This window comes from Salmo trutta, chromosome 31 (assembly GCF_901001165.1).
Source record: "Salmo trutta chromosome 31, fSalTru1.1, whole genome shotgun sequence".
Lineage (NCBI taxonomy): Eukaryota > Metazoa > Chordata > Actinopteri > Salmoniformes > Salmonidae > Salmo > Salmo trutta.
In genome coordinates this window covers 23,230,743-23,243,659 of record NC_042987.1, presented here as the reverse complement: position 1 = coordinate 23,243,659, position 12,917 = coordinate 23,230,743, and the positions used below count along the sequence as shown (strand labels likewise).

Here is a 12,917-nt window from a genome sequence, read left to right as displayed (position 1 = left end):
TTTATTTTCTATGTTTTGGTTATAGCCTTTCTTTGTGTTTTATTTCTATGTTGGGCTCGGGGGTGATTTCCCAATCAGACAGCTGTCGCTTGTGAAGTCTGATTGGGAATCACATTTAAGTTCCTTTTCCCCCACGATGTTTGTGGGTTGTTGCCTCTGTTGTTTGAGCAAGTTAACGTTTCATCTATTCTTTGTCTGTTTTGGTAACGTGTTTATTTGTGTCTAAATAAACATGTGTTCGCTCCCAGCTGCGCTTTGGTCCGCTTCCTTATCACCCGACGACGAGCGTTACAGAACAACCCACCGAACCAGGACCAAGCAGCGGGAGGAAAAGGAGCGCGAGAGATGGGCTCGCGAGGGGAAGGAGTTCTGGACCTGGGAGGAGTTCATGTTGGGGAGAGGACCCTGGCGGAAGGATTCCCAGGTCGAGGAGGTAAAGCCAGCCGGTAGACGGAGTCGCAGGCGGCGGTCGAGGAGGCCCGGAAAACACCCCCAAGAAAATTTTTTGGGGGGGCTAATGGGGTGGTCCGGAAGGGCAGAGGAAGAGCCCAGACCACTGCTCTCATGGGGGATGACGGCGGAGGAAGAGACGAAGATGATGAGGCAGTTGATTGAGGACCTGCAGAGGGAAGATCTGGAGGAGGAGCCATGGTATGCGGAGTTGCGCGCTGTGTCGCCAGTGCGCCCGCACAGCCCGGTGCGTCCGGTGGACATGCCCAGCACATGCCGTGCTAGGATGGGCATCCAGCCAGGACGAGTGGCTAAACCGGCTCCACGCTTCAGTTCACCAGTGCGTGTTCACAGTCCTGTCTGGCCCGTTCCTGTTCCCCGCACCAAGCCCACGGTGCGTGTCCACAGTCCTGCCCGGCCCGTCCCTGCTCCCCGCACCAAGCCATGGTATGCAGAGTTGCGCGCTGTGTCGCCAGTGCGCCCGCACAGCCCAGTGCGTCCGGTGGACATGCCCAGCACATGCCGTGCTAGGATGGGCATCCAGCCAGGACGAGTGGCTAAACCGGCTCCACGCTTCAGGTCACCAGTACGTGTTCACAGTCCTGTCTGGCCCGTCCCTGCTCCCCGCACCAGGTTAGTGGTGCGTGTCCCCAGTCCTGTCCGGCCCGTCCCTGCTCCCCGCACCAAGTTAGTGGTGCGTGTCCCCAGTCCTGTCCGGCCCGTCCCTGCTCCCCGCACCAGGTTAGTGGTGCGTGTCCCCAGTCCTGTCCGGCCCATCCCTGCTCCCCGCACCAAGCCAGGGGTGCGTGTCCCCAGTCCTGTCCGGCCCATCCCTGTTCGCCGCACCAAGGCTACGGTGCGTGTCCACAGTCCGGCCCGACCCGTCCCTGCTCCTCGCACCAAGCCCACGGTGCGTGTCCCCAGTCCTGTCCGGCCCATCCCTGCTCCCCGCACCAAGCCAGTGGTGCGTGTCCCCAGTCCTGTCCGGCCCGTCCCTGCTCCCCGCACCAAGCCAGTGGTGCGTGTCCCCAGTCCAGTCCGGCCCGTCCCTGCTCCCCGCACCAGGTTAGTGGTGCATGTCCCCAGTCCAGTCCGGCCCGTCCCTGCTCCCCGCACCAAGCCAGTGGTGCGTGTTCCCAGTCCAGTCCAGCCCGTCCCTGCTCCCCACACCAGGTTGGTGGTGCGTGTCCCCGGTCCTGTCCGGCCCGTCCCTGTTCCCCGCACTAGGCCCACGGCGCGTGTCCACAGTCCGGCACGGCCTGTGTCCGGTCCACCGGTGACCAGTCTTGTTCCTGTCGGCGGCTCCGCTCCGGAGCCTGAGCATGCCGCTCCACCGTGGTCCAGTCCGGGCCAGAGGGGTAGGGCTAGGGTGGAGGCAGGGGGAGAAACACGCCCGGGGCCAGAGCCTCCACCGAGGGTGAGGCGCCCACCCGGGTCCCCCCCCTAATAGACTTTAGGTTGGTGCGCCGGGAGTACGCACCGTTGGAGGGGGGGGTACTGTCACGCCCTGACCAGGTGAACTCTGCTATTTTGGTCAGGGTGTGGCATTTCTATGGTTTATTTTCTATGTTTTGGTTATAGCCTTTCTTTGTGTTTTATTTCTATGTTGGGCTCGGGGGTGATTTCCCAATCAGACAGCTGTCGCTTGTGAAGTCTGATTGGGAATCACATTTAAGTTCCTTTTCCCCCACGATGTTTGTGGGTTGTTGCCTCTGTTGTTTGAGCAAGTTAACATTTCGTCTATTCTTTGTCTGTTTTGGTAACGTGTTTATTTGTGTCTAAATAAACATGTGTTCGCTCCCAGCTGCGCTTTGGTCCGCTTCCTTATCACCCGACGACGAGCGTTACAAGATTACTGCTGATGATGTAGTATTGCAGGGAACTTCAAACTTAATTTAGAAAGTATTATGAATAAACATTCTCTCAATGATAAAAACAAATGCTAATGTTACTGATATTAAATGCTGTGGTTTATTAATTAATTTTGTGACATTTTTAATTATATTATTTTAAATGAGAAAAATGTATTTTAACTTGAGGTATAGTCTTAACATTATCCAGATAAATACAATTTAGCGGCAGAAATAAAATGTTGTCCATTGACTGACACCCCATGGAGAGGAATAAGCCCTTGTGTGACTCGTGCATGGTTTACGAAGAGAATCACCGTGAGAGACATCCTGGAAAAAAAGGAGAGAAAAACGTGGATTATTCTGTTTCATACCAGCCTGGTGCTTGGAGTTTCATTGGCGCTTCATCAAAAGCTCCACCCCACGGTTCTGTAGTGTCACAAAGCATCTGTTTCACTCTTTGACAGTAAACTTATGAAAGGCAAGGAAGTCCAATTTTAACACTGTCTAATCATTAACGTAGCATGCAAAAAGTAAGGAAACTTCAACTATCCTGAAAAAATCCAGAAAAGTACAGAAACAACACATAGCTGCTGGATAGAAACGGAAATTTGGTTCTCCAAACTCCCAAGCTCCCCTCTACCACACTCTACTGTACACAAAACGTTTCACAAACTATACCAAATGTGCACATTTCCTCATAGTCAAGTATGACTGTTGATCTTTTATTCATTTGAAAAAGAGGCATCCCACCCCTACCTTTTTATTTAGTCTGGCTGGAACAACAAAGGGAAGGAAATTAAAGGACACATCTAGCAGAGTGAGAAGGTGCCCACTGGCTCTTCACAGCCGGTGTTGCAGGAATAAGATGAGGCTAGCCTGTACCCACTCAGCAGGAGCAGAGTCTGCTGGATGGCCAGGCTCCAGGCTGTGCCACAGAGCTGCGTCTGATTCTATCCACACAGAGCTGTGGGCCCTGCTTTCATGCTCACCAGCCTCTGAAACACTTTTCATGTTTTTTAAAAAGGTAGTTGTCATTTTCTGAATCGCTCCCGCTGAATTTCAGAGTCGGCTTGGTAATTATTATTTCAAAAGTTAGAATTTTCTGTGGAGGATTGGAGGTAAATAAGAGGTGTCATACAATCTTAGCCGGAGCTTTTATGTGGCCAAGACCGGCCAGGACACAGAGTTTTATAACAAGAGCACATAAGGGGATATTCCATTAAACATTTTTTCTTCTCTTTCCCTTGAGCATAGAGAGAGAGAAGAGATGGGATCTTAGCTGAGATGGCTGGTGCTGTTTTGTATGTCTACAGACTTAGTAGTGATGCGATTTCCCACTGGTAGATCTAAATGTCTCTGAGGGAGGCAGTGAAGTACATTAGAATAATGTGAGTTAAAAAGGCAACCTCTTCTCATTATTTCCTCCCTTTGGCTCCAAGGCCTCTCTCTCTCTCTCTCTCTCTCTCTCTCTCTCTCTCTCTCTCTCTCTCTCTCTCTCTCTCTCTCTCTCTCTCTCTCTCTCTCTCTCTCTCTCTCATTACTCCACACAACATGCTTAGAGCAGGTTTTAATGAATATTTTTGTGTCCTTTGTTCTCATTAGGGCTGCTTGGGATTGTGATTTAGACCACATTTCCTAACTACTTGGTGGGGTGTCTCCTCTCACCCCCTCAGAGGAGGAACACCTTTATCTACTCGCTTAATTAAAATATACAATTTCTGTGTGAGCTAGATTGATTATATTAAACACTGGAGGGCATTGCCTCAATTATTGGACGTTGTAAAGTTCTTACCCCAGCCCCATTCCATCACTTGTCGTCTGATATTAGGAGGGGAATACATATTAGGATATTAGGAATACAAAAAAATGTATATATCATAATCAAAAAGTCAAAAATATCACTGAGGTATGTCATAGTTGAAATTATAAAGTTGGCTGAAAGCCTGAAACAGTTAAAGGTTACATTTTTCATTTCCCAGCTATTACTCAAGAAGAGGCACATGGACATGAACTCTTTCAAAGTGACCCAGACTCTTTCAAAGTGACCTAGACTTTGTTAACAGTCATTAAAAGCAACAGCCTTCCCTTAGCTCAGTTGGTAGAGCATGGTGTGTGCAACGCCAGGGTTGTGGGTTTGATTCCCACGGGGGGCCAAGTACAAAAAATAAAAAATGTATGTATTCACTACTGTAAGTCGCTCTGGATAAGAGCGTCTGCTAAATGACAAAAAAAAAAAAAAAGGATGTACATATTATCTAAATAAGATTTTAACTTTGGTTGGCTCTGATCTTGAAAAAATACTGAAATAGTTTTTTGGCATCTATGCTCACCTCATCCCGTTATTACTATTTTGTTAGATTCCAAAGTCCAAAGAAAACTCACTAAATTAAACTCTTGGTTTTCCGTTTTTAGATCACAGGAACTGTAATTTGTGATACAGTTTGGCAATTGACTATGTTAATATGAAATTGGCTTTAAGCCAGTTTAACAATGGCATATTTCATACAGGCGTAACTTCTTCTTGACAATACAAATTAATCACAATGGCACATTCAAACCATTTTACCCTCTAGGCCCAAGGTGCATTATAAATACCCTTTTCTCAATTTTCTTTGCTTAGGAGATAAGTATTGTTATACTATGCCTAAAGCAACATATTTGATATGTATGAGTCTAATTTCCATGCTTTTAATGACTGTTAACAATGTGTTCCTCTTCCTTACCCCCGGCCAGGGAACGGCCATACAAATGAATTGGCATGTAATGGCATTATTTCAGTGTTTCCAATGGAGGGTCAGGTTTCATTTTCAGAAAATGCCCCCAAAGGGGATGATTTTAGCTAATATGTGTAAGACGTGGGTGTTGGTAGATGAGGAATCAAATGCAGGAGAACAGCGATTCGGTGTATGGGCTTTAATAGGTTTCCACACAAAACGACAGCCAACCCAAACAGCGCACAGAGCGCACAACAAAGCAAAGTGCCCCAAACACACGGGACAAAACACAGCTTGCGTAAAACACTGAAAAATGTGCAACAAACCGCGTGTAATCACACACAGCATACAATGGAAAGATAATCCCGCGCACAGAGCAGGCGGGCCTACTGGCTAATAAAGCCCGCTAATAGCCCAACTAAGAACAGGTGCACCTAATAACGAAAAGGGGGGAAAACAAAAAGGAATCAGTGGCAGCTAGTAGGCCGGTGACGACGACCGCCGAGCGCCACCTGAGCAGGAGAGGGAGCCACCTTCGGTAGGAGTCGTGACAATATGCACAGCCATTTTACAGTTACATCCAGTTCCTGCTAGTTCTAAGTCCCTGGAAGCTAAAGTATATTTAACACTGCTTATAGATATGAAGTATCGATAGGACTATTGCTGTTTACAGTTCTGAAACATTATGTAATTGACTTCGAAGGGATAAATGACTATTTCAGAGGTGGTTGTAAGATATATGTCACGCCCTGATCTGTTTCACCTGTCTCCACCCCCTCCAGGTGTCGCCTATTTCCCCCAGTGTATTTATCCCTGTGTTTCCTGTCTCTCTGTGCCAGTTCGTCTTGTATGTTTCCAAGTCAACCAGCGTTTTTCCCATCCTCCTGCTTTTTGTATTCTCCTTTTTCTTGTCCTCCTGGTTTTGACCCTTGCCTGTTTCTGGACTTTGTACCCGCCTGCCTGACCATTCTGCCTGCCTTGACCACGAGCCTGTCTGGCACTTTGTACCTCCTTGTTTTTGCCTGTCCACGACCATTCTCTTGCTTACCGCTTTGGATTAATAAACATTGTAAGACTCCAACCATCTGCCTCCTGTGTCTGCATTTGGGTCTCGCCTTGTGCCTTGATAATATATTAAGTAATGGGAGTGTGATGCTCAATCATTGACTATGAGTAATGTTGCTTCAAGTCAGGCATGTGTGTTTGGAACGTGGAAATGACGTAATGCTCCTTTCATAGAAGCAGTTATTTTTCACTCAGTGATGAATAATAGGAAGGGTTTGTAACTGCATCCCACCCCTTTCCTGTTTCAACACAATTCTGGAAATGTATGTTTTGAGCATTTAAAAATCATGCTGTTTATTATTGTGTTTACATCTGTGGCTGTTAACCATCAAGTCAAAAGAACGCAACTTAATATGAGTAGATGTATACTTTAGATGTGCTGTACAAAGCCATTGCTCAGCTACATGAGGGGTATTCTTTTTTCTTCTTCTGTAGTTATATCATTATTGTACAGATTGGGTTTCATTATTTGTCTGTTCTAAAATCTTTGTAACTGGTATCCCCATACATGTGGTTATTCATGATTCCGGCTTTTGAGGAGAAATCGAGATTTTGGATTAAGGATCACCTTTCAAACTCAAATCTTCTTCATCAGTGACTCTTACCAGAAACATGAATGCATGCAGAAAAGTGAGCATAAAGAAGAAAGTGCTTCCATATAACTTTCAGGTACCTCCGCTGGTCCTTTTATCGAGAAAGTGAAAGCCTTCGCGGCAGTACAGTTTTTTTCATATTCAATTCAAAGTAATTTGCCCTTTAAGATACACTCTTTTTCTAACTTTTCAAATGGACTCTTTGGAGTGGATATTATCACTATTGTAATGAATGAATGCAGTGAGCAGAGACAGGGATGAGTGTACCAGGAAGAGCAAGATTAAGGCCAGGCACCACAGGCTGAAATTACATTTTTGCATCTACAGTAGCTATACATTTTTTGATTTGTTGGTATTTTGGTCCATTCATATTAGTATTTTCAAAAAGTAAACATAAAAATGAAAAAGTCTTGATGAAAATTTGTTTTCCTTAGTTTCTCATACTATCGTCATCAAAATGCCATCAATTTTAACGACTTTAAAATGGACATACATCCATAATTACACATTATTTAAAATCCCATATCATAGAGAATGTAACAAACTGGACTATACTGTATGTAGTAACTTACTTTGAAGAGATCGTGATTATGTCTAAATAGGTGTTTGGTGTTTGGTAATCTAAATTCAGTGTACTTGTCTTGGAGTGCCATTTTCCCAAAGTCAGACTCTTCCAACACGCCAACTCATTTTCCTCAGCTTCAGAAGCATCTACAGTACATTCATCAAATTGTGTGTGGTTATCCTTAGATATATGCTTCAGACTTGCATAGAGGTAATTGTTGATATGTTGTAAAAAATACAATTCCAGGTAACATTTTCTTTAGAAAAATGTGCCAAAAATGCATATTGGTGACATAATATTTTGTAGCTCACACGGTTCAGGTTTTACAGATGATTTCGTGACGGTTTTCTTGTGTGGATCCTCTCATGTGTAGAAAAATGGAGCTTTCACAAGCCCCATGTTATGGAATAGGCAGAAACTTTATATCGGCGGAAAGAGGTTTTTGAGCTGAAGCCACTACAAGAAACAGTACGTCTCTAGCATAAGCACACGGGAGCTATTCAATATTAAAAATGTCGTCACCATGTGAAGCACTGGTACGTCAATCGACTTTAGGGGGAGCCTTAAACATGAACAAAATGAGCATATCAGGTTAGGAACTGGAGGAGAATCACAGAATAAAAGGACATTTAACATAATGAAAAATGACATGTTTGATGTAGAAGTCTCTGATTCTCCCTGCATGCTCACATACAGTATTTCCTGTGGATTTTCTTAACCATCTGCCAGAAAATTATGAATGATTCTGGCTGAAACGTGTTGGTTTTAACAATAAATAATACTTTTTATCAACTACCACTCTCCTCCAAGAGTTGCTGAGTTTCCTCTTCACTTCAGAAGAAACTGCTTTGCAGTTTGTTAATGATTGACACTGGCACTTCTCTGCCTTATTCCCTCTCTCCCTCATGAGGCCTAGTTGGATGGGTGAGTAATTGTGGGGCTCTAAATAGGCTGTTTTGTCATACTTAATCCAGGCAGAAGAACTTTGCCCGAGGCATCGAGCAGCAGCTCCCAGATGGCATGGTTGTGGCATCAGTTCCAACCGAGGTGCAATGCCACGAAGAGCTGTCAGACCCAGTCCCTGACCCAGACTATCTCACAGGTAGGAGCAATTTGGAATTTATAGATTTTGTCCCTTATTTTGTCATTTCAACGTATACCAAGAAGCTTCGTAAATTGTGCAATATCAGTTTTTCTTAAAGTGGAGAAAACCCTCTAGAGGGGAAGTCAGAGGCAGCAGAGTGCAGCTGATTTGATTGGCTAGTAGCATGAAAACACAGGCAATAAACCCATGGGTTCAATTTCCAAGAAGAAACATCCCAGATTATTTCAGAATTTAAGACTAACATGTCAGGCTAACATTTTGCCTTAAGCAGAGCCAATGAGTCCCATTATTTGGGTGTGTTTAAATTGAATTGACTATTGTCCAATATTCAATATTGCTGCTATGGTGGCGTTTGTTCTGTGGTGTTATGACCAGCAATTTTTTAAGAATGTGGTTACGTCTGTCCCTTTCAATGCTGACCTCAGTCACTAGCGCTGGTATTGCTGATGGCTGACAAAGAAAATCATACATTTTGTTGCTCTTCCAAGTTTTGTAGAAAACGTCATCTAAAAAAACATGTTGTTTGTCTTTCATTTTAATCTATACAATCAACGTGTTTTCCTCCTGACACCTGTATTGTCAAATAACCTTCTTTTGTGTTTTCATAAAACATGCACGCCATCCAACCTTCAACAACTTTTTTTAAAACGCATGTGATTGAATCCAAACGGAATTCTCTCGAAGTTACTGCACAATCCACATCCACAGAGTATGCCAAGCTACCAAGCATGTCATCCAAGTAAATAATGAACTGGAAGGAAATGGGAGAAGATATTAACAAAATCATTTTTCATGAGGAAAGGGGCTGATTTGGATTGTGCCACTGCTGTCAGAATTCATTAGTCTTCAGATCTGAATTCTGTCTGGTGCTTCTCCACACTACAAGCACAGCACATGGTGCCAGCCGTGCCATTTAGACAGAATACAGAGGTTCAATGTAAACCACCCTCATTAACAGAGGAAAAGATCCATCCTTGCTCCACCAAATGACTCAGACTTCAATGTGCTGCATCTTTCATCATTCCTTTCACATCTCCCATTTGCTGCTGTTGTTGGCAGGTACAACATTGTGTACATTACTGCAAGGGGAGCTTAACAGGATATTTAACATTTGGATTAGGCCTATTCAACTTTAGAGAAATCTATTTCTGTCCTATTTCCTGGAAATGTAAAGACTCAGATCTTTACTTTCTAGTTTCTTCGTTTTATCTGGATAATGAAGAAAGAAAAAAGCTAGATATATGCTGTGAAAACTGTGAAGCTGTTATCATACAGTATGTTGTAACGCTGTCATACAGTAGTCATTACAGTAGTCATTACAGTAGTCATTACAGTAGTCATTACAGTATAAAGGTTGTCTTCTCCATTAAAGCACTATCGAATTGGCACTGGGACAATTTACTCTTGCATATTACAAAGAACCTCACAGTGGAGATGAAATCTTGTAATCTCCACACATAGTTATGCTTTAATGAGAAACCATTCAGCATTGTTATGGTACCTTTGGTAATATGGCTTATGGCTCCCGAGTGGCGCAGCGGTCTAAGGCACTGCATTTCAGTGCTAGAAGCGTCACTACAGACACCCTGTTTTGATTCCAAGCTGTATCACAACCGGCTGTGATTGGGAGTCCCGTAGGGTGGTGCACAATTGGCCCAGCGTCGTCCGGGTTTGGCTGGTGTAGGCCATCAATGTAAATAAGAATTTGTTCTTTACTGACTTGCCTAGTTAAATGAAAGTTAAATAAAATAAAAAATAAATGAAATGTATGCCTATGGTAATGGTACCTATGTTTAGATGCAACTGGCCCGATGCGTCTATACTTAAGTCCATACTTATGTCCAGATTTGGATGGTTTATATGACCTCTCAAAGAAGGTTGCTTAGACACTACAGGACATCTCACTCCAAACCACATTTACATGGTTATTTCTAAGGTAATGGATAATCAACAAAGACAGAATGGCATCAGTTAAAATGTAATGTTTATTGGAAACTTCTGAGGATATCAAAAAAGTATAATCTTAATGGATTTTCTGCTGTCATCACATCCCAGGGCCTTGTCCCTCCGGAGTATAAACCTTTCTATCCAAGTGATGCCGTGGTGCTGGAGGTGAGCCACAGCAAAGGATCCCATCACCACTTCACCATGCCCAATGGTTGTGTTTCAAATGGCACCCTATTCCCTATTTAATGCAATACTTTTGACCAGGGTCCATAAGGATCTGATCAAAAGTAGTGCACTATGTAGGGAATAGGGTGTCATTTGGGATGCAGGTTCTCATTGTGTAATAGTCCTATAGCTACTGTTCTATTAGAATTGATCTCACACAGTACACAGAAAAAAATGAAGGTTCTTAAATGGTTCTTCCTCAGCTCTTAAGGTTCCTTGGAGAACTCTTGGAGAACTCTTGGAGAACTCTTGTTGGGTTCTTGACGTGACATCAACAGTTCTTCTGAATTCTAAAAAGTTATTGAAACGTATGGAAGCGTGCAGATGTGTCCCTTTCATAGCACATATCAAATTGGCCAGTGTTATCCAGTGTTGATTCAAGAGTTAAATTAACACTGTAAAGAGTTAAATTAACACTAAGTGGTAAAAAAAAAACCTAGTGTTGAACCAAAGCCGCCTCCATCATTATTATATTTCCCAGCATGCTTTATTGCAGGTAGAATTTTTTTTTTACGTTTTTGTTTCAATATCTATGATTCATAGATTCATCTTATGCTACTCAAATATAAATAACTTACAATTTCAAAACTATTCCAATCTCTTACTTGAACTTATTGTAGCCGTTCCTGAAATGGTTGTTCCAGTTTAAGGTAGTCTCATATCTTAGTCTACCCAACCATGGCAGTCATTCTGAATGAAAGTTGCTGATGAATAAAAATGCTAAATGTTGTATATCCCCACTCTGGCTGGAATCCAATAGGAATTACACATCACTTTGCAAGCCAGCATAATGTGACTTGCAGGCTTGATGTGTCCTGTAAAATATGGGTTTCAGGCTACTGTATTGGGTAAAACTAGGCCCTCAAAAGAAGGCCTTATGAATGATGCATTCTATTGTCTTAAATAATATAACATTAATGACAACATATTCACTTAGGATCTCACTTGGTGAAGGCCACAGGACTGAAAATGAATAAATGCAACAACCATGTCTCTGTCACTAGCAAGCACAGTCATGGTACTGGTAACTCTAAAATTAACTCTAAAGGCACCCTGGGAAATATGCAAATAAGGCTTAAAACTCTACAGCAGGGCTATTCAATTCCGGTCCTGGACATTTCTGGTTTTTGATTTTTATATGGTTCTTCAAAGAACCATCCGATTTATGGTTCTTCAGAGACCCTAAAATGGTTCCCCTATGGCTTTGCTCTCAAGAATCTTATTTGGTTCAAACTTGCACCTGTATTTGTAGAGTGTAGCATACATTCTTATGCATACAGGGTGTGGTAGCACTGAAGTCCTTTCAGGTACAGTGATTCCTGGGTTTTGCGCTCTGCTCTGAAAGATGACATTGTCAGATGCAGAGTAGTCAAGAGAAAAAGAACATGATTGGCCTCACCAGTGTCATAAAGAAAACCGCAGTAGGCAAAACTGGTTGAAATTATGTCAATTATGTCATTTCAACCAGTTTTGCCCACTGGGAATACATACTGTAAATGCCAATGTCTGAGTGATTCATTGCAGATGTTATTTAGGTTTTACAATTTAGGTTTTACAAAATCCCCTATGCTATACTATCTGAAAATCCTACACAGAAGAATTGATCTTTCAAATGATCTGAAATGTATATCCTTACAAGGACTATTGTCCTTAATCAGCATTTTACTGAACATACACAGTCTTGAATGTGTTACCGGTATATGCATCCTTCCACTTTGATTGTATCATGTCAGAAACAGTGAATTTACTGCAACTGGCATTTCATTGCTAACTTAGCTAATAGTCCATGGGACAGGGACAGAGACTATGAGGAAGTGTCTGCTGGTGCTGTTGAGCAGTTGCCACCCTCCCTTGCTGATTTAGGCAGGTTGGTGCCATGGTCAGTGTATTTGTCACTATGTCAGCACTCCTTGCACTACCTCTCCAACCCTCGCAGAGCAATGCATTCATCTTCCTATTCATCTCTGGGTTGGAAGTCATTCATCATAGGCCAGAGGGCTCCATCAATGATTCCAATGGGGAAGAGAGGGAGGCGAGGCTTTGAAAGGCAAATACATCTTAATTTAATTGGAAAGGTGGAAGCAGGTATACTTTCACTGCCACTAAGCAGATTTCCCATAAGATGGAGAAAGGGAGAAGTCTTTTTAGCTTCTTTAAGCAAAAAGAATGACCAGCAGTCGTGGTACCTATTGTGGGGGGCTCGGAGGGCAGCTGGGTTTTTAGTGATTGTCTTCAGGAAACTCTCTCACAAAGGAAGTGGCTGCCATGTTCTCAATGCTCAGATTGTCTAAATGTATATGAGCGTCTGAATGAGTATAGTGGAAGTGTCAATTCAGAGAGAGAGAACAAAATGGGAAACACCACAGGTGAAAAGGACCACAGTGTCAATCATTTGTGTGC

At 43.3% G+C, this 12,917-nt stretch overlaps 1 protein-coding gene across 9 annotated transcripts in view; it reads left to right on the top strand.

Moving 5' to 3' along the window:
- The window catches only part of astn1 (astrotactin 1), a 266,863-nt gene that overhangs the window by 126,013 nt on the left and 127,933 nt on the right, over positions 1–12,917 (top strand). For all 9 annotated transcript variants that reach the window (XM_029725719.1, XM_029725716.1, XM_029725713.1 and 6 more), the window contains one exon: positions 8,215–8,342. In XM_029725719.1, the coding sequence (XP_029581579.1) occupies positions 8,215–8,342 (128 nt within the window). The remainder of the gene's footprint in view (positions 1–8,214; positions 8,343–12,917) is intronic.